Consider the following 22039-nt stretch of genomic DNA (forward strand, 5'->3'; position numbering starts at 1 on the left):
GCGACTGTCCAAGGCAGGTGCGATCGTACTAGAAGCAGAAAGCTTCAGTTCTTCCTTCAAATTTCAAAATTAATCTTAGCCTCGTCCGGTTAACACTCGGGGCCCCCGGGGCCCCGCCCGAACATACCAAAAGGTTTAAAATCATAAAACGGACTCGCTTGAATTCTCGGAACGTGTAAAACAACATTGAATCTAAGAATCATACTCCAAACCAAATTGATTCAACTTAGAAATCTCAAGTTCTTCAATTTACTTTCAATGCGCCGAAACGTACTTAAGCTACCCGGAATGATACGAAATTTTGTGTGCAAGTCTTAAATTACTATACGGAACTATTCCCAAACTCGGAGTTCCAAACGGACTTCAATTACTCAAAAACCTACTCCAAACCAAATTTAAAGAACTTTAAACGTTCAAATAGTTGATTTTTACTATTAAGCGCCAAAATGCTCCCGGGTTATCCAAAATACGATTCGAACATACGCGCAAATCCGAAATTATCATACAAACCTATTGGAACCGTCTAATCCCAATTCCGAGGTCGTTTTCTCAAAATGTTGACCGAAGTCAAACTTGGCCCTTTTAAGGCTAACTTGAGGAACCAAGTGTTCCGATTTCAACCCAAACACTTCCAAATCCCGAACCAACCATCCCCACAAGTCATAAATCATTAAAAGCACATACGGGGAGTTTTATTTTAGGGAACGTGGTTCTAAAAGTTAAAGTGACCGGTTGGGTCATTACATTCTCCACCTCTTAAACAAACGTTCGTCCTCGAATGGGTTTAGAATTATACTTGAAGTGCTGAATAAGTATGGATATTTGCTCTGCATGTCCTCCTCGGCCTCCCAAGTTGCTTTCTCGACTGGTCGGCCCCTCCACTGGACTTTTATTGCAAAAATCCTCTTGGACTTCAACTGACGAACCTGTTTATCAACAATGGCAACGGGCTCCTCTTCATAACCCAAGCTATTATTTAGCTGAACTGTGCTAAAGTCTAACACATGTGATAGGTCGGCATGATACTTTCGGAGCATAGATACATGAAAAACCAGATGAACTCCCGATAGACTGGGAGGCAATGCAAGCTCATAAGCAACCTCCCCAACTCGTCTCAACACCTCAAATGAGCCTATAAACCTTGGGATCAACTTGCCCTTCTTCCCGAATCTCATGATTTCCTTCATCGGTGAAACCTTCAAGAGAACTTTTTCACCCATCATAAATGATAAATCACAAGCTTTCTGATCTGCGTAACTCTTCTGTCTAGACTGTACTGTACGAAGTCGGTCCTGAATCAACTTTATCTTTTCCAAGGCATCTTTTACCAAATCAGTACCATATAACTTAGACTTATCGACCTCAAACCATCCGATGGGCGAACGATATCGCCGACCATATAAAGCCTCAAATGGAGCTATCTCGATGCTGGATTGGTAACTGTTATTATAAGCAAACTCGACCAAAGGCAAGAAATGATTCCACTGACCTCCAAAGTCAATCACACATGCCCTGAGCATATCCTCCAAAATCTGAATTATCCGCTCTGACTATCCGTCGGTCTGCGGATGAAAGGCTGTGTTGAGCTCTACACGGGTCCCCAACTCACTTGGTACTGCTCTTCAAAAATATAAAGTAAACTGAGGACCTCTATCTGATATGATGGAAATTGTCACACCGTGCAACCGAACTATCTCCTGAATTTAAATTTGGGCCGACCTCTCCGAAGTATACGTAGTCACAACCGGAATGAAATGTGCCCACTTGGTCAACCTGTCAACAATGACCCAAACTGCATCAAACTTCCGCAAGGTCCGCGGCAACCCAACTACAAGGTCCATAGTGATGCGTTCTCATTTCCACTTCGGTATAGTCATTTGCTGAAGTAGGCCACCTGACCTCTAGTGCTCATATTTAACTTGCTGACAATTTAGACACCTAGCCACATACTCAACTATGTCATTTTTCATTCGTCTCCACCAATAATGCTGCCTCAAATCACGATACATCTTCGTAGCACCTGGATGAATAGAATACCGAGAACTGTGTGCTTCCTCTAGGATCTTTTTCCTCAGTCCATCCACATTAGGAACACATAGACGATCCTGGAGTTGCAGAACACCATCCGCTCCAATAGTAACTTCCTTGGCACCACCCCGTAGTACCGTTTCTTGAAGAACTATTAAGTGTGGATCATCATACTGCGAGCCTTGATCTGTTCAAATAGTGAAGACTGAGCTACAACACATGCAAGAACTCGACTGGGCTCTGAAATATCCAGCCGCACAAATCTGTTGGCCAAGGACTGAATATCTGAAGCCAATGGCCTCTCCTCTGCTGAAATGAAAGCCAAACTACCCATACTCTCCGCCTTTCTACTCAAGGCATCTACAACCACACTTGCTTTGCCCGGATGATACAAGATAGTAATATCATAATCTTTTAGTAACTCAAGCCATCTGCGCTGTCTCAAATTTAGGTCTCTCTGCTTGAACAAATGTTGCAAATTGCGATGATCAGTGTAAACTTCACAAGACACCCCATAAAGATAATGCCTCCAAATCTTAAGAGCATGAACAATCGCAACTAACTCCAAATCATACACTGGATAATTCTTCTCGTGGAGCTTCAGCTGTCGGGAAGCATATGCAATAACTCGTCCTTCCTGCATTAATACACAACCCAAGTCAATACGTGAAGCGTCACAATACACTGTATACATTCCTGAACCGGAAGGCAACACTAACACTGGTGCTGTAGTCAATGTTGTCTTGAGCTTCTGAAAGCTCACCTCACAATTGTCAGACCATCAGAATGGAGCACCCTTCTGGGTTAATTTGGTCAAAGGTGCTGCAATAGATGAAAAATCTTCTACGAACCGACGATAATAACCTGCTAAACCCAGAAAACTCCTGATCTCAGTCGCCGAAGTGGGACGATGCCAATTCTGAACTGCCTCAATCTTTTTGGGATCAACCTTAATTCCCTTGCCCGATACAATATGCCCCAAAAATGCTACAGACTCTAGCCAGAACTTACATTTGGAGAACTTAGCATATAGCTTTTGTTCCAGCAACGTCTGAAGCACTACTCCCATATGATGGCTCCTCCTTACGGCGCGAGTAGATCAAAATGTCATCAATGAAGACAATGACAAACGAATCAATATAGGGCATGAATACCCTGTTCATCAGATCCATAAACGTTGTCGGAGCATTAGTCAAACCGAAGGACATCACCAGAAACTCATAATGACCATATCTAGTTCGGAAAGCGGTCTTCGGGACATCCGAATCCCGAATCTTCAACTGATGGTACCCCGACCTCAAGTCGATATTAGAGAACACCCTAGCACCCTGCAACTAGTCAAATAGATCATCAATACATGGCAATGGGTACTTGTTCTTAATAGTGACTTTGTTCAATTGGCGATAATCAATACACATCCGCATTGTTCCATCCCTCTTCTTCACAAATAATACCGGTACGTCCTAAGGCGATGCACTCGGTCTGACAAAACCTATGGCTAGTAACTCCTCAAGTTATTCTTTCAATTCTTTCAGAGCCATACGATACAGTGGAATAGATATAGGGTGGGTATCTGGAGCCAAGTCAATACAGAAATGAATATCACGATCAGGTGGCATACCTGGAAGATCTGAAGGAAATACATTGGAGAACTCCCAAACTACAGGCAATGAATCAATAGCAGGAGTCTCTACAGTAGTATCCTAAACATAAGCTAGATAAGCTAAACAACCCTTCTCAACCATGTGTTGAGCCTTTATAAAAGAAATAACTCGATTAAATGAACTAACTGACGAACCCTTCCACTCCAGCTTAAGAAATGCTGGAATAGCCAAGGTAACAGTCTTGGCATGACAATCTAGAATAGCATGATATGGAGATAACCAGTCCATGCCCAAAATAATTTCAAAATCGGTCATCTCAAGCAATAGGAGATCTGCTCTAGTTTCATAAACACAGAATGTAATAATACAGGACCGGTAGATCCGATTCGCAATAACAGAATCACCCACAAGAGTGGACACATAAACATGAGTACTCAAGGACTCACGAGAAACACCTAGGAATAGAGCAAATAGAGATGACACATATGAATACGTAGATCCTGGATCAAATAATACTGAGGCATCTTTGCCACAAACAGAAATAATACTTGTAATCACGGCATCTGAGGCCTCTGCATCTGGTTTGGCCGGAAAAGCATAGAACCGAGCTGGAGCGCCAACTGGTTGGCCTCCACTTGGCTGACCTCCACCTCTAGGACGGCCCCTACCCACCTGTCCTCCACCTCTTGATGGTCAGACAACCGGTGGAGAAACTGGTCCAGTAATCATAGGCTGCTGACCCTGTTGCACTAGCTTACCCCGAAGCCTGGGGCAAAATCTCCGTATGTGACTGGGATCCCCGCACTCGTAACAACTCTTCGGTGCGATGGGCTGCTGACTAAGAGTCTGGCCCTGGGGAACTGAATACCCACCGGGAGCACCCTGAATAGCTGGTGGGCGATAAGAACTCTCTGGTATAGCACTGAGATAGGGTCGCACTAGAGCACCTCGAGTAGGTGGTGGTGCTGGATATGGGGGCCTGCTGGACTGCTCTCTCACGAACTGACCTCTGCCCCCAGGAGCACCTCTGAACTCTCCAGAATACTTGAACCGCCTATCTCTCATAACCTGCTCTCGGCTCCGCTGACGTACACCTTCAATCCTGCGGGCTATCTCCATGACTAGCTCATAAGAAGTACCCATCTCAACCTCTCAAGCCATAGTGGCCTGAATGCTGTATGTAAACCTACAACAAACCTCCACACTCTCTCCGCCTCAGTAGGGAGTATCATAAGTGCATGGCGAGATAACTCAGTAAACCTTACCTCATAATCGGTCACTGACATCTTACCCTGCTGGAGCTGTTCAAACTGAAACCTCAACTCTTCCCTCTGGGAGGGTGGAATATACCTGTCCAGGAAGATACAGGTGAACCTGTCCCAAATCATGGGAGGAGAATCTGTTGGTCTACCAAGAACATAAGACCGCCACCATCTACGGGCTCTGCCCTCTAGCTAAAAAGTAGCAAAGTCTATCCCATGAGACTCCAATATCCTCATATTGTACAATCTATTCTTGCACCGATCAATGAAATCCTGGGGATCCTCATGTCGCTCACCCCCAAAGATAGGAGGATGTAGTCTAGTCCATCTGTCCAATAGTTTCTGCAGATCAATGGCTGCAGCTGGCTTGGGCTCAGGTGTAGCTGCTGCCACTGGCTGGGCTTCACCCACAGGTAGTGCACCCTGGGTCTAATATTCAGCAGTTGCCTGCCCATGAGCCTGCGCGGTAGGGGTCTGTGCTCCCCCGCCCGCCTGAGATGTGGTTGGGTCTGCCGGAAATAAACCAACCTGAGTCATATTGTCCATGAACCGCAGCATACGACTCATGACATCCTGAAATCCCGGTACATATGTGAAATCCACCGGAGCTGGATCTACCACAGGCACCTCACCCTATTCTTCAACAATGGGATTCTCTGCTGGACCCACTGGCGGCATAACTGGAACAGTCCTGGGACGTCCTCGCCCCCTACCACGGGCTGGAGCCCTCCCTCGGCCTGTAGCAACTGGGGGAGTAGCTCTTCCCTGGTCTGGAACCTCATTAGAGCGCGTTCTCACCATCTGTGAGAGAATAAGAGAAAGATATTTAGTACTATATTAATTGCATGATGGAATATGAAGAAAGTTAGTTTCCTAACACCCTATAGCCTCTCGAAGATAAGTACCGACGTCTATGTATCGATCCGCAAGACTCTATTAGGTCTGCTCATAACTCGTGAGACCTACGTGAACCTAGTGCTCTGATACCATGTTGTCACGACCCAATTTTAGCTATAAGTCGTGATGGCGCCCAACACTAAAGCTAGGCAAGCCAACAAATAAATTAAACATATATCAATTATTTTCAGAATAATTTTTTAAGTAATTTTATTATTTTTCTAGCACTATTAAAGAAAATAATACAATTCCAAATTCCACCAATGTGTGTGCCAAGACCTGGTGTCACAACTGTATGAGCATCTAGTAGATTATACAAAATCCCAAATACTGTCTGAAATAAAAATAGACAGAATGAAAATACAAGGAGAGACACCGGTAGCTGCAGAACGGCTCAGAAAGGCAGCTCACCACTATGACTCTAGATAACGTGGATGTACGATGATAGGTCCTCCACTAGTACCTGCTTCAGATCTTGCACAAAAAGTGCAGCAACTGTAGCATGAGTACGTAAACAACGTGTACCCAGTAAGTATCAAGCCTAATGTCGAAGTGGTAGAGACGATATGGCCGACTTTGACACTCACTAAGAGTCAATAATAATAAATAAAATAAAAATAGCAATATCTAGATCAACATGATTTATAGAATTTACAATGATTTTCTTTAACCAGCAGAAATAATTAAATTCCTTCAAATGCAACAATTCTCAATATATTAATTAACCTCATTTACAGGGATAACAATAATTCCTTAACAAGAAGAGATAATTAATTCTTTAAATTCCAAAGATTTTCAATTTATCAATTAGCTTCACAAGCTGCAATAAACTATCAAAGTATCGTGTAATTATTATTATTAGGCACGATTTCTGTCGAGATCGTACGACCCGATCTAGAGTGTCATGTACACTGCCGGAGGACATGCGACGCGATCCATAGATGCATCTATCCTATCGAGACGTTCGGCCCGCTCCACAAGAAAGGAGGACATTTTCTTATGTACCTCCGGAAGGAGAGTATATTTATTATAAGATAAATTCGGGAGGATGAACAATTATTTTAACAATTAATTAATTTAAACAGAAAATTAAGCATATGAAACTTTCATCTTTTAATATTTTTATCTAAAAATTCACAATATATATATATATATATCAAATAATTTTTAATTAAGTAAAGAATACAACTTGCACAAGTAATTCATGCTTTTGATTCTTAAACTACCCGGACTTTATTATTAATAGTAGCTACGCACGGACTCTCGTCACCTCGTGCGTACGTAGCCCCCACAATTAGCAATAATTATTAATTTAATTACCTATGGGGTAATTTTTCCCTCACAATATTAGATAAGAGACTTACCTTGTCTCAAAGTCTACTTCCCGATTACTACATCGCGTTAATTTCTCAATTCGATGCCAAAAAATTCGAAGCTATCCAAATATTATACAAAATAATTAATACATATTCAATAATTCGAATTTAGGCTATTATTAAATTACCCTAACCAAAATAGTAAAATTCCTAAAATTTACCCCAGGCCCACGTGCCTGGATTCTGGAAATTTTCAGATGAAAACGTTACCCATAATCTCAAGAACTCAAATATATAATTTCTACCCAATTCCATAATCATTTTCGTGGTTAAAATCTCATTTTTATAAAAATTTAGGTTTTTTTATCTAAACCTTTGATTTCTAAAATTTACTAGTTATAATCTACCCATAATCTATGTATTTAACTCAAGGTGTGTAGAATTAACTTACCTCCAAGTTGTTAGTTGAACTCCCCTCTTAAAAGCTCTGAAATCACCCGAAAATGGAGGAAAAATGGTTGATTCCCGTTCTTTTAAGCTTTTTGCCAAACAGGCCTTTCGCACCTGCGGAGGTGGGAACGCACCTGCAGCTTCGCACCTGCGGAAAAGCCTTGCAGGTGCATGTTCCACTTGCCTGACCAAGCCTCGCATCTGCGCGCCTAGCCTCGCACCTGCGCGTTCGCAGGTGCGCCAAAGTTCCGCAGCTGCGATGGCAGGCATTCCCTCCTCCTTCCGCTTCTGCGCACAAACGTCGCATCTGCGATGGTCGCATCTGCGATTGTCCAAGCGCAGGTGCGATCGTACCAGAAGCAGAAAGCTTCAGTTCTTCCTCCAAGTTTTAAAATTGGTCCGAACCTCGTCCGGTTAATACTCGGGGCCCCGAGGCCCCGCCCGAACATACCAACAGGTTTAAAATTATAAAACGGACTTGTTCGAATTCTCGAAACGTGTAAAATAACATTAAATCTAAGAATCATACTCCAAACCAAATTGATTCAACTTAGAAATTTCAAGTTTTTCAATTTACTTCCAATGCGCCGAAACGTACTTAAACTACCCGGAATGATACGAATTTTTGCGTGCAAGTCTTAAATCACTATACGGAACTATTCCCAAACTCGGAATTCCAAACAGATTTTATTTACTCAAAAACCTACTCCAAACCAAATTTAAAGAACTTTAAACCTTCAAATAGTTAATTTTTACTATTAAGCGCCAAAATACTCCCGGGTTATCCAAAATCTGATTTGAATATACGCCCAAATCCAAAATTATCATACGAACCTATTGGAACCGTCAAATTCCAATTCCGGGGTCGTTTTCTCAAAATATTGACCGAAGTCAAACTTGGCCCTTTTAAGGCTAACTTAAGGAACCAAGTGTTCCGATTTTAATCCAGACACTTCCAAATCCCGAACCAACCATCCCCGCAAGTCATAAATTATTAAAAGCATATATGGAGAATTTTATTTTAGGGAACAGGATTCTAAAAGTTAAAATGACCGGTTGGCTCATTACAGTCAGCATTGGACAACTCTCGATTTCAAAGGAAGACTTTTCTGATATTGATCAACACTGTAAACGCTATGGAGCGCTCCTTAAGGATTATGCTAGGAAAAAGCAAGAGCTTTGTGTAATTAGTGAAAGTGAGGTGACTAGAGATTAGCATAAAAAAAAAGGTGCACCAGCTGTGAGGGAGAGAACACTAGTCCGGAATAATAGGAAATAGTTTCCCTTTTCAGTAGAAAAATTATAGTGAAAGTGTTTAGTTGTAGCTATCTTGTATTAAAGTTGTAGGAAAATTATTTATTAAGAACAATTCAGCTACAATTTCTTTGTAGCAGATTTGTGCTACAGTTGTTTTACATTTTATTTTGTTATTTTATCGAGAATTCTACTACTTACAATAGAAAACATATGTGACATTTTTTTTGTTGAAAGTTGTTAGTACTTGATCTCGATATTGGTACTATATAATTTTGTCTACAACTACTATACAAAAATACAGAATCTATTCAATTTTAGCAGTGTTGTTAGGAAAAGCTTAAAACTAATAAATAAACCCAGTTTTTGAACAAAACAACTACAAACCAATTGCATTAAGAGTAGAATTCTGTTTACCAAACATTCATTATAGGAGACAATCTTTATTCAAATTAGCAACACAATTACACCACAACTATAATTCTCCATAACAGAACAAATACAACTGAATATGTCTTAAAGGACAGATTATCATCAACAGTACTCAGTTAAAAAAATTCTTTATACTATATCAATTCTTATTTCCTTTTAGGAGTATTCCTACAAGATCTTTAGTTATGCCCTTCTTGTCCGTAGTTGCCACATGAAATCTTGTACTTCTTTGCATTTATTTTATCATATGGTTTGTATATTTATTTTTGAGGTCTCCATGGCTGCCTTTTCCCAGTAGGTAGCATTACAACTTCTTCTGCTATATGTTGTGGCACATTTCATTTGCTTTCATTAGGCAGTAGGTCTACTGGTATTTCATAAGTTTGCAGAAAGCTCTCCCTCATGTAATAAGGAGAACAATAGTTTTCATAAGACTCGTTTCTGTGCCTCAAAGTCGCCAAAGCATGTGGACAAGGAAGTTCATCAAGCTGAAATTGTCCACAATAACATCTCTTGTTTTGAAGGCAAATAATGAAGCGTTTCACACCATCTATCACAGTATGGATGTAATCTGTTGAAGCCCTCACCTACAATTTCAATACAAACACACAACAAGTTGTCATCTACAAATAAAAGACAAAATAACTACAATTATATAACAACATATCTACATTATCAGTAGATATTTAGTTTGATGAAATAAATGATCTGATGTTATTGGCCAAAACTTACTCTCATCTTCTGCGATAATATCTTGTTGTCCTCCAACACATTGTTGTATTTTTTTCCAAGGTATGTGAACGTACCCTTTGCATTCAATAACTTTTCATTAGTCCAACGTTCAAGAAGAGTCCTCACGTACTCTAATAGTTCAACTACGGGCAGCTCTCTTGCATCTTTGGTTACTGCATTCAAGGACTCTGCAATGTTTGATGTCATCGTCCATGTTCTGTTCACCGTAATATGTAATCGAGACCATCTGTGATAGCCAATATCGTATAGGTATGCTTTAACACGTGTATCGATATCTTCAATCTTTGACATTCTTTCATTAAATTCATCAAGCGTGTATGATCGTGTCGTGGCAAAGTACAATTCGCTTAACTTTAGATGACCTTTCTTGAACTTTGACCTTATATTTGTCCAATTATGCCACATGCAAGCATAATGTGCCATGCCGGTATAAACAGTAGATGTTGCCTTCAATATACTCTCATTCCGATCCGAAACAACACACATATTTGGTTTTTCACTATATGCATGTTTGAATTCCTCAAAAAATCACCTCCATGATGCGTCATTTTCTGAATCAACAACGGCGTATGCTAGTGGTAATATGCTACCTATCACATAGGTAGAAAAAAGAAATTCAATTTCAGTAATAAAACTTGAAAATATAAAAAATACAGTCTCAAAAATAACTTTATTACAATATTTTTACAATTAATCTACATTACATGCTGCATCCATTGTGCTAGCTGTTAGCATGATTCCCCTATATGCCGACTTCAAAAAGGTGCCATTAGCTACTATAACTGGCCTACGATGTTCCCAACCCTTGATGGACGTACTAAGAGTAATAAATGCATACAAGAAATAGTCATATTCAATTTTCTGCAATTTCACTACCGACCCCAGATAAGTCTTCTCCAAAATATACAAATAATTCGGCAAGTGACTGCAGGAATCAGCAGGATGACCTCTCAAAAACTCCAAAGCCTTTTCCTTTGCTCTCCAAGCTTGCATGTATGTTAAGTTCACACCATGTTCCAACAACATGTCAATTTGTATGTCTTTTGGTGTGTATATTATCTTAGGATCTGCATATTTTGGCATCACCATGCTGCCAACTACCATGGCAGTAGCTTGCGTTATATATATGTGTTGTCTATCAAAGGGCATGTGTGCAATCTTGAACAATGCTGATTCATTTATGCCGGTGAAATTGAAGTACCACGTACAATTGTCCCCAATACATACGAGCCAATAGCTACAGAATAAAAATAATTAAAAAAATATTATGCAAATTGTAGCTACAGAATACGAAGTTGTTTATGCACAACAAATTATTTTAAATAATTTATATACATAAAAACTACAACTTATACACAATATGAATTTAACAAATAAAATATTCCTACCTTCTTGCATTAGACCTTTTCACCCTAAATTGAAGCTTATTCATGATAGAATAATGCTTCATTGCACTGACAATTATTTGCTTGTCTTGGTAAACTTGACCTACTTCAATTACATTCTGCGTATGTTCTGTTATGATGATACTTTCATATTCCATAATTGCCGGAGATGTTGGCATATCAATCAACTTCACTGTTCCTGATACTTCTCCAATTATGTTACAATTGCTTGACAATTGTGCCACGTTAGTATTACGATAATCAGAAGTATCTGCACTCAATTAAAAGTATAGTAATTCAGACCTCTGTATATTCAAGTGTTCAGTATTTGACAGAATACTTGTAGATACTTTGTTCTGTGATCACATTTTTATTTTTTTAGACCTTAAGTATTGTGTAACAGTTACACTTCAATTGTATTTAGAGACATAACAGCTGAACTACATTTGTTATGTAGTATAGTTGTAGATAATTTATCGTAAAATTGTAGAATACTTGAATTTGAAAAACACCAGCACTGGAAAAACAGAGCAAACCTGCAATTGTGCTCGCATTCGACATACTGCATTCCAAATCGAAATCACATATTGTTATACACAACGGATACATTCCTAAGTTTTTATTTTTCTTTTTAGTCTCCATATACACTCGAACTCCCATATCGTTCTGAATTTTCATTGGAGGACAACGTTCGTTGACAGTATATTTGATTTCAATAATTTTTGCAGAGGTATCCATCATTAGATGCTCTGCAATTGCGGAATTCAATTGACTATAATTCGAATCTTCATTGACTATAATTCCGTCAACATCAAAATCTTTGTATCTGCTAACGCTATCCCACCGACCATTGAGCTCATAATCATCAATTTTGACATGATGTCGCGAAATTCAATTCAATTATAGCTAATTGTTTTCTTCAGAACTTTTTTTTTTTGAGTTTGTTGACTTGTTTATGGAAAACCAGAGGAAATCTGCGTAATAGAAGGATTCTACAGATATGTTGCCTTGATTATGGTGCGATGATAACTAGAGAAAATTCCCGTAATAGAAGCATTCTCAGATATGTTTGCCTTCATTATGGTGCGAGGATTGCGTCTAAAATTTCTAACTGAAATATAAGCTATCCCAAAAACGCACGTCTAAATAAGGAAGTCTATCGCAAAAAGGAGTCTAATTTAAACAAATGTATATTTTTTGTTGCTAAAACGTGTTTAGGTCGGGTAAATTTCAAAATTGGGACATTTTTGATAATAAGGTTTCAAATAGTGTATAGGAACGAAAAAATACCATGAGTTTCAGAATGCTTTTGGATGAATTCCTGTCAATTTTGCATATTCTTTCTTTTATGATTTGTTTTCTTAACTGGCTAAAAAATATTCTTCCATTGTTGCATATTTTAATGCGAGGTGCTTTGTTTTTTCTTTTTCTTTTTTTAAGAAATATATATATTTTCCCAACCATTGTTTCATCGCATTATCTCACTCTGTCTATTTCTTCCATGTTTTTTCCTCTTTTATACTTACGTTTTAAGTAATATAAGTAATAAGAATTAACCAAGTGGAGTATATTTCAAGGAACCTAATAAACAAGGGAATAAGAAATTAAAGAAACTTGGTCTTGTCATCAACAAGTTAATTGGTTTTCGTTCAAATTTACATTTTAGAATATTTAGTGAAAGTTGAATAATTACTTTATCAAAGATAGTCATTTGATAATTTTTCTGCAATTAAAGTATAAGCTATATGATGTTATGTGCCATTAACCTCCTGAAGTTTATAAGGATTCAAACTATATACTTAAAAAATATTTAAAAAAAATTATACTATTTGTGCTATTTAATAATTATTGCAAAAATAAGTGAGTTTCATGTAAGATAAAGTCAAATAATATAAGGTGGTTGTTTTATATGTTAGTTATGCGAGGATTATTTATGCGAGATTAATAATAAAGGTATTGTTATGCGGTGATTAATAGTAAGATATTGTTATACATGATCAATTTACTTTGAAACAAAATATATAGGCTGGTCCTAAATTTGCCGTAATATTTCATTTGGACACCTCTACGCTATTTCACCTATACAAAATTAATTAAATATTATATTATTATGAGGTCAATCAAAAAATTTATTATCTTATGCAAAATTTTGTATTGGAATTAATTATTCGTATATCATTCACCAGTTTAACCTACTACAACAATAATAATAACTCAATAAAATTTCATAAGTAAAATACGAGAGGATAGTATAGACTCAAATTTTAACCCTACTCGTACAAGTAGATAAATTGTTTCCAAAAAGTTGTCGACTCAAAAAGAAACTATAGAAGTTAGCCAAATAATAATATCCACCAATTTACCTCATGTTTATTAAAAAAAGAAAAGTGCAAGATAAATGTGGGAAAAAAAAGCGCGTAAGAAGTCGATCCCCAACGTAAATTCCGGCACCTTTCTTTTTTTACCTTCGCGTCGGCGATGAACATGGCCTATGGTCATGCCCATCTAACCCACCTACCCACACATTGAACCCAAAAAAAAAAAAAAATTGACTACCCATTTTTTAATGGAGGAAAATGAAAAGATCAATTTTTTTTCTTTTCACGCCAAATTCCAAGTTGCGTCCGCTTTCACACTCTCCACACTCCACAGTGTTGCCCTTCAACGTGTCTTTCCCTTTCTCTTGATCCAACAAAACCCATTTCCCAATTCCTATATACTTCACACAAATTTCACTACATATTATGTAATCACAAGAATTTTAGCTTATTTACATTTCAAGACTTGTAATTCAAACAAGAAACAAAAAGCAGGTTATTTGATTTGCTATTTGGGAAAGTGGGTATTGTGCTTTGTGTTTTATCTTTATCTGGGCCTTTTTTTTTTTTTTTTTTAATTTGCTGCTTCAATTACAGGAATTTCCATTAATTTTTTAGCAAAAGATTTAATCTTGAATTAATATAGCTATCTTTGAGATCAAATTAAGAAATCTCATGCATTAGTATTGAAATTAGGAGATTATTAGTTTTCAGATTTGGAGTGCATGTTATACTTTTTGGCTTTTTATCACAATATGGGTGTTTTCTTTTTTAATTTCTTGCTTTAATTGCAGGATTATTTTTAATAAAGGACTGCTAATGAAGTAAGTTCAAGGCTGTATTTAAGGTTCAAAGAATTTCCTTTTTGTTTGTGGGACAACATGGAAATTATGGATACAAGTCCATATTTGAGGTACATTTACTTTCAATTCCATTTTTCTCACTGAATGAGCTGAATGAAATGTATTAGTTTGGCTCTGTGAACATTTTTCTGATTTTCAGTTGGTTCCGTGCAAGTAAATTATGGTTTCTCTAAAAATTCCATTGTCAATAAGTCTTTATCTCCTAGTTGAATCTTTAGCTTCACTGAAATTTAGAGGCTGATAAAGCACATAGGCGGATCCAGAATTTGAACTTTATGGGTTCAAGTTCCAGATTCTATTCACAACCCATTTGATTTATTGGGCTCGGAATCTATTTTTTATACTATTTTAGTGATCTTTAAACAAACATATAGGGTAGGATCTGAAGACTCTGACCCAAAGCTACTGGGTTTGGACGGACCCATAACTAATGCACTAGGTCCCCCTATGATAAAGAAGCACTTCTGTTGAAGTAAGCTACACCTCTTGAGGACTAGAGAATGCGGCAAAAATTTCATAGACCTGTTTAAGTTTCTGAAAAAAATAAGAAAAGAACGGAATATCATTTATTTTAGTTCATTGAGTGACACATTTCTTCTCCACTCTACCACTATTCCCAAAGCTTAGGGTTTTGAGAGAGTCATCTTTCAACCCCCTAACAAAAATGCATGATAGGCTCGTACAACTTTATTAAGTGAAAGGCTAGTGAAATGGGAGTATTTATATGGAGGCAAACATGTCCTTGCTTCCTTTTAGAAAGCAAAATATATTAGGAAAACTAAGTGGTCGGGGAATTAAGAGTAGTCCCATTCTACTCTTCGCGAACTTAGAACGACTATGGTACATTGGGTATTAAAACTTAGAAGTATATTATGATCATGTTGTTCGAAGTTATATCATTTTTATATGATAAATGCCGCTTCAAACCTCTCCTTCCGATACACCAACAGTGGCATTTTCCTCTCTTCCTTTCATGACTTGACAGTTGAACCCAGAACCTCTTAGTTGGAGGTAGAGTGTCTCATATACAAGATCAAAGTTATATCATTGTATATGTTCTCTAGGACTTTATTGACTAATAGAATGCATGTATTAAATTGTAGTTTATTTGCTGCATTATCCTATGGCATCACATCAATGGCTATGGTTTTCATCAACAAGGCAGTGATCATGCAATATGCACACTCTATGACTCTTCTCACAGTCCAGGTACAATTGCATGACTTATCAGTATGCTGAATACACACAACAGTAAGTATTGACTTGTGTTTCTTTTCTTCTTACCTTCTTTCTTCTACACTGTTATTAGCAATTAGCAACAGCTTTGCTCATACACTTCGGTAGAGTCATGGGATACACAAGGGACAGAGGATTAAATGCAGAGACTGCGAAGAAACTTTTCCCAGTTTCGTTGTTCTACAATGCAAATGTGGGTTTTGCTTTAGCAAGCTTGAAAGGAGTGAATATTCCTATGTATATTGCCATCAAAAGGCTTACACCACTTGCTGTACTAGTAGCTGGATTCTTTACCGGAAAGGGTAAACCTACAACTCAGGTTAGTGATCAAGATGTCCTGGGTATAATCATCGGAGGTTTCTGCTTGGTTTGGTGCGGCCAAGTATCACTGTTTTCTCTACTAATAGTGTATCTGTGTATGAGTATCTTCATTTTTAAGTGCTCTCACATTGCATGTTGCCATGATAGATCTGCAATTCTTTTGATGCTGTTATATGTCTTTTGGCCTATGTGTATACTGTAACATACTGTATTTTATTTGGAATTTGATAAAAGTTGCGCTCCGGTAGTGTGGAAACTTAAGGTTAGGATTTGCTTAAATAATTAGCCAGTATATGCCTTGGCAATATACTGAAATTCATAGGCTATCTCTAATTACGTAGTTACTTTTGTTTTTGTTTTCCCATGACTTCTACACAGAAGTTTGTGTACTTGTTACTATAAATTAGAGAATTAAATGTTACTAATACATATTTTAAACAACAATATTATGATTCTGCATTTTAGTTTTCCTTCATCTTTTGTTTTATGCCTTTTGGTTTCTTTTCTCCTTGTGAGGAAACTGAGTGGAAGGTTGATATGAAAAGTTTGTGGCTTTGGTGAATTTTGAAGCAAGTGAAAATCACATAGAGGTAACATTATTTCCTTAGTCTACTATGTAGTTGATATCACCCAAATTACCTTTTAAAAAGATAAGCCGTTTGTAAGATACCATGCTAAAAAGTCTGGTCGTGCCCACATGGAGTAGGGAAGATCCGAGTTAATTATTAGGTTCCTTCTAGTGAGACTAGGCCAAACGGTTGTGTTGGCTTTATACTTACAATTGACTAGTCTATCAACCGAAACAATTAGCTAATGCATATAGCGAAACGCAGTTAAAAGATTAGCCTGGCGAAGTATCAGTTTGAGAAAAGCCTAGGACTATGGGTCCCCTTGTGCTAACATAAATCATTAAACCCTTACCTAATCTCGCTTAAGCCGGTATTGTTAACCTCGAATCTAATGTATTCGAATCACGAGCATCTCTAAGTGCCTAACGCAGTCTGCCTAATTCATTTTCTCACTGTTTACAAGGTAAAACTACTTAGCTTAGAGCAGAACGTGTTTGCCACTAGCTTGCTAGTGCACTAGCTTAGAGCAGAACGTGTTTGCCACTAGCTTGCTAGTGCACTTCTTCTACCCCCTTCTTTTAAGAGATACAAGGAACTTAGTGCGTCTCTGGTCTCCGACAAAGTAGTCACTGACATAGCTGGCAAATGAGGTAACTCTTTCCGGCCTTAGTGAAATAGGGTCCTAAAGGCTTTAACAGAAGTTGAAGGGTCCTAAATATGAATTGCATTCAATACAAAATCTGTAAATCAGCCTACATCGCGGATGGCCAAGAGGGCCTACTTGGAGATTTGGGATCTCAGCCTTTCCAACAAAGCTTGCTTAAAGCCGGCCTCCACACTTATGCTATATAGTTATCTGGGATCAGAATCCCCATTAAAGAAGACGAAGATTAGTTATGATTGATGAAATGGCGGGTCTGTTCAACAAGCCACTATCATAACTGAGCTAGTGTTTTTAAAAGCGAAAAGTGCAAATAGGGACAAGGTCCATGGGACTTGAGGCAAAAAATGAGAAATGAAAGCGCGCAGTTTACGAAAATTTGAAATTACTATACATATATGAATTTAGTACTATAATTATCAAATTGCAACAACAATAACTAATTTATTACATTATAAAAAAATGTAAAGGTGCCATACTCGTACTCCTCCCATTGGCCATGACAGTTGCTTCTCTGCAATAAATGTTTAGGGTGGGGTAAAGTGGACGCTCGTGTTGCAGCTAGAGAGCCGGATATTGGGGTAGGACACTACCGCACTTGGCATAAGAAGGGATATATATTAGCTGAAATCTCTTGTTAATTGTGAGTGATTGGAGCTACTGTTGTGAATCAATGTGGCTTTAACTTCTTTAAAATAGACAAAAGTGAAGAACATGATACAAGGAAGGGAGAATAGCGCTTAGGTCCAGCTACCACAAGGAAGGTTCTTAATTTGGATAAGTTGTATCACACATTTTAACAAATTCATTGGCTATTGAAACAAGGAAATACATTGGAATTAGGTAGGAGATAATCCTTAGCTTGGGTTAACATTACCGTCCGTCATATCTAAAAAGTATGAGTTTAGATCTTGAAGAAACTATCTTTCCTGCATGATACCTTTTTCGTCGGAATGCAACAATACTTTCAACAATGACTAGAACCTAAAACTTTAGATACATGTTACCATTTTGTATAATATACCATTCCAAGAGTTTCTTCTTGAGGAGGTTTTAGAAACTTCTTTGCACAGACCAAAGAATTTAGAAGAGAAGTTTGATGCTTCTCCTTGGGATTTGTTTTGGTAAACTTCACTATCTTAAAATTCTGGCACGTTCATTAAAAAAATGCAGTGCCACCAGCACCATTTTTCCAATGAATTAAGAAAACAATTGAGACCAAAGGCATCGCTATTGAGGTAGCTTCTTGGGACTAGAATTATTGTCATTTGTTTTCCTTTTCTCCTTTCTGAACTTGGAAACATTCTTGCACTTTGAGGGCCCATTACATTGATTACAGTGGGGCCACTATGTTTTCCGTTTTGACACGCCAACACCTTTACTTGCTCTTTAGACTTTGTATACCTGACACTGATGATGTCGTTTGTAATGGCATATTCTCTTCTTTTCCGCTTTCTAGTTGGCACTAGCTTATTTCCTTTTTTGTTTGTAGAGTTTTTTTTTTTCTTTTTGAATTTAAAACTCGAGCCCCACATGTGGGATTACACTGGGTTTGTTTTTGTTGTTGATGATGAAATTAAAACTCGAGCATTACCTTCAATTAATTCAAAGAACTGATACATGAAATTTTGTGAAATTTTTCCTTTGACTGATATACCAATTTGGCATCTGTAGAAGAGAATTTCCATTTACTGACTATGATGGCCTACCAATTAATCACCCATCAAGTTTTTGCTGACCAATTTACTAAGTGCCACCACCTCTATTTTTGTATATTTTCTGTGTAGTTAGATATTTTTTGTGTCAATGATTAAAATAAAAAATAAAAAAAGGATTAAGGTTGGTATATAACCCTACAGTAATAGGACTTTCTATCTTATTTCAGGTAACACTTTCTGTTATACTTACTGCTGCTGGAGTTCTTATCGCGGCACTTGGAGATTTTTCCTTTGATCTTTTTGGATACAGTTTGGCCTTTATTTCTGTTTTCTTCCAGGTCTCACCTTGTTTTTATCATTTAGTGCTTTTGTTGCATGTATCATCTCATTTATTTGAGATTAAATGCGTCTTAGTTACTTGCCCTTGTTTCATTTTCAGACCATGTACCTTGTGTTGGTGGAGAAATCAGGAGCAGAGGATGGGCTTTCATCAATTGAGATCATGTTTTACAACAGCTTTTTGTCTTTGCCATTTCTGTTATTCCTTATCATAGCCACAGGAGAATTTCCAAATTCTTTATCTATTTTATTTGCAAAGGTTAGGTTCTTTGCTATATTCAGAATAATCAATTATCGTCCTTTATTTGTACCTTGACGCAAATGAGTTGGTAGTTAATGCTTGAGTCTCGCTGGGAGAACTAAAGGGAGATAATACATGGAAAATTACGTATCAAAAGTTCATAATTAGAATGACCAATGAAGCTAGAATGAACAATCGGAGACCAGGAATCAGATTGCAACTCTAGATTGTTTCTGAATGCTTAATTGAAATTTTGTGGTTCTAAAACTGGTTTTTTCCCCCATGAACAGAGTAGTTCAATATCATTTCTTGCGATTCTTATTCTTTCATTGGTGATGGGCATTGTCTTGAACTACACAATGTTCTTGTGTACCATCGTCAACTCAGCTTTAACTACCACGATTGTTGGAGTCCTCAAGGGAGTTGGATCTACGGTATGTTGTCTACAGCCTCAATTTTCCTTTTATTTCTTCAAGTCAGAGAGTAAAGTTCTTGGCAAATTGTTTTGTTGATCCTATATAGTATGTTTCACTTCAAAATTTTCCTTGTTCATTAAAAGCACTAACGGTGCTTCCCTATTCAGACACTTGGATTTGTCATGTTGGGAGGAGTAGAAGTACATGCTTTGAATGTCACTGGTTTGGTGATCAACACAGCCGGTGGTGTGTGGTATTCATTTGCCAAATACCAACAGAAGAAGAGCAAGTTACCCAAGATAATGTCTGATATTGAAAGTCATCGTAAATAAAGGTTCCAGAGAGTTCAATTTCTTTTTTTCGTTTTGTCTCTCCTTCACAAGTTGAGAATAGAAAACTACAGTTGAATTCAGCATTAGTTTTTTCAAGGAAGTAAAGCATGTGTTATACAAGTGTAATCAATTAATATTATCTTGACCATGGACTTGCTGTCACACCTTAATATTGTAATCTTTTGTGTTCATTCATACTGTTGTTGGCTTATGTGCTATATTTCGCGACTAGCGAATCCTACCCAGTATTAGAATTGGATCAAATATTTCCTTGGTTTCCCAGAAGGGTTTTTGGGTTCTTCTTATCATTTTTGGTTTGTGAAGAAATGACAATATTTAGCAAAAGAAAATAGGAAATGGAGAGAATGTTTTAGGGCATTTGTACTGAAGAGTGGCAGATTCATGTTTCCTGAGTAACTACAGAAATCACTTGCTTTAATTTTTTTTAAGACAAACATGGTAAACACGGACTACTTTAATTAAAAGGAATAAGAAATATACTGAAGCAAACAAATGAATGGACGAAAACATGAAAGTATAACATAGATATACCATCATTTATAAAGTCCATTTGGACTAGGATGGCATACAATAATTTACCTCAAACCATTTACAAAAATCAGTAGTTGACATCATTAAATTACAATAAAATAAAATTTCGACTCTTCCGTATAATGTCGACTTCATTAATTACTATAAAATGAAATTACGACTCTTCTGTATAATGTCATTTTTCACTCAAATTCATTTATTTAGCACATGAAATAAGGTTGAATAATTATATTATCACCCTCTCCTATCTCTAACTTTTGGTTCAAGGCATCTTTTACCTTGTACCAATTCAAGACCGCAAGTTCATATTAGAATTTGGATTATTAGTTTTAATTGGTAATTTTTTGATTGAACAAACTTATTACGTACTTTATAATTCTCGTTGAGGCCATAAATTATCCTATAGAATATGTTAAAGAATGGGGAATCTGACATAATAATGGTTAAGGGGAGATTAAGGGAAGATAAATGTATTAAGAAAATGAAAAAGCAGCCGATTGTCACTATCTAAGTAGTAGAATAGTCATACTCTATTCGTGTTAAACAAAACATGAAATTAGGAAAAGACTCCTAACTCTATTGAAAATGACCAAAGACTTATTGTTCAAGGTGACCATAAAGACTTGACAAAAGAAAAACAATCACTCACTGTATACGCGCAGGAAAAGATCGTTTTCCAACATACTCGTATTTCATTTGGCATTGTTGTTTGTCAAAGATTTATAGACCATAGTCATAATCATAGACTCATTCTATGTTCTAACGTTAGTCACTTCAAACAAAGTTGGTCATATCAATTGTTAAAGCTTCGTTCCATTGACTTTGTTTGAATTAATCATAGACTCATTCTATGTTCTAACGTTAGTCACTTCAAACAAAGTTGGTCATATCAATTGTTAAAGCTTCGTTCCATTGTTAAAGTATTTTTTTTTTATTTGTTTGAACTTTGACGGACAATTATCCGATAGCTGTCTTGGTACGCAAGTTAACACGAACACTATGTAATAACAAATATATACTAATACATATTTGCAGAATATTATTGGCGCAACAGCCGACATGGTTGATTACTCTAGATATAAATAAAGTCAAGGTCAACTCCTATTGGTGAATCTCAGAATCTCCACCGTCAAATCTCACCTCTTGTAATCC

At 37.3% G+C, this 22039-nt stretch overlaps 2 protein-coding genes across 4 annotated transcripts; one reads left to right on the plus strand and one right to left on the minus strand.

Moving 5' to 3' along the window:
• Nucleotides 1–10524: 10524 nt before the first annotated feature.
• Nucleotides 10525–12119, minus strand: LOC138903166 (uncharacterized). The gene is made up of 4 exons (XM_070191089.1): nt 11918–12119; nt 11385–11652; nt 10701–11233; nt 10525–10586 (listed from the first exon to the last, which is right to left on the minus strand). The coding sequence occupies exons 1-4, from the start codon at nt 12117–12119 to the stop codon at nt 10525–10527; spliced, it is 1065 nt and encodes a 354-aa protein (XP_070047190.1).
• A 1711-nt stretch (nt 12120–13830) lies between these two features.
• LOC104116411 (UDP-galactose/UDP-glucose transporter 7) lies at nt 13831–20530 on the plus strand. Of its 3 annotated transcripts, none has more exons than XM_009627265.4 (8): nt 13831–14223; nt 14494–14612; nt 15666–15771; nt 15872–16117; nt 19235–19345; nt 19447–19605; nt 19878–20021; nt 20171–20530. In XM_009627265.4, the coding sequence occupies exons 2-8, from the start codon at nt 14581–14583 to the stop codon at nt 20333–20335; spliced, it is 963 nt and encodes a 320-aa protein (XP_009625560.1). In that variant the 5' UTR covers nt 13831–14223; nt 14494–14580; the 3' UTR covers nt 20336–20530. The 3 variants fall into 3 exon arrangements, with proteins under 3 accessions (XP_009625560.1, XP_009625559.1, XP_009625558.1); XM_009627264.4 differs by having other exon boundaries at nt 13831–14219; XM_009627263.4 differs by having other exon boundaries at nt 13832–14194.
• The last annotated feature ends 1509 nt before the right edge of the window (nt 20531–22039 follow it).

Source organism: Nicotiana tomentosiformis, chromosome 12, assembly GCF_000390325.3.
Source record: "Nicotiana tomentosiformis chromosome 12, ASM39032v3, whole genome shotgun sequence".
Lineage (NCBI taxonomy): Eukaryota > Viridiplantae > Streptophyta > Magnoliopsida > Solanales > Solanaceae > Nicotiana > Nicotiana tomentosiformis.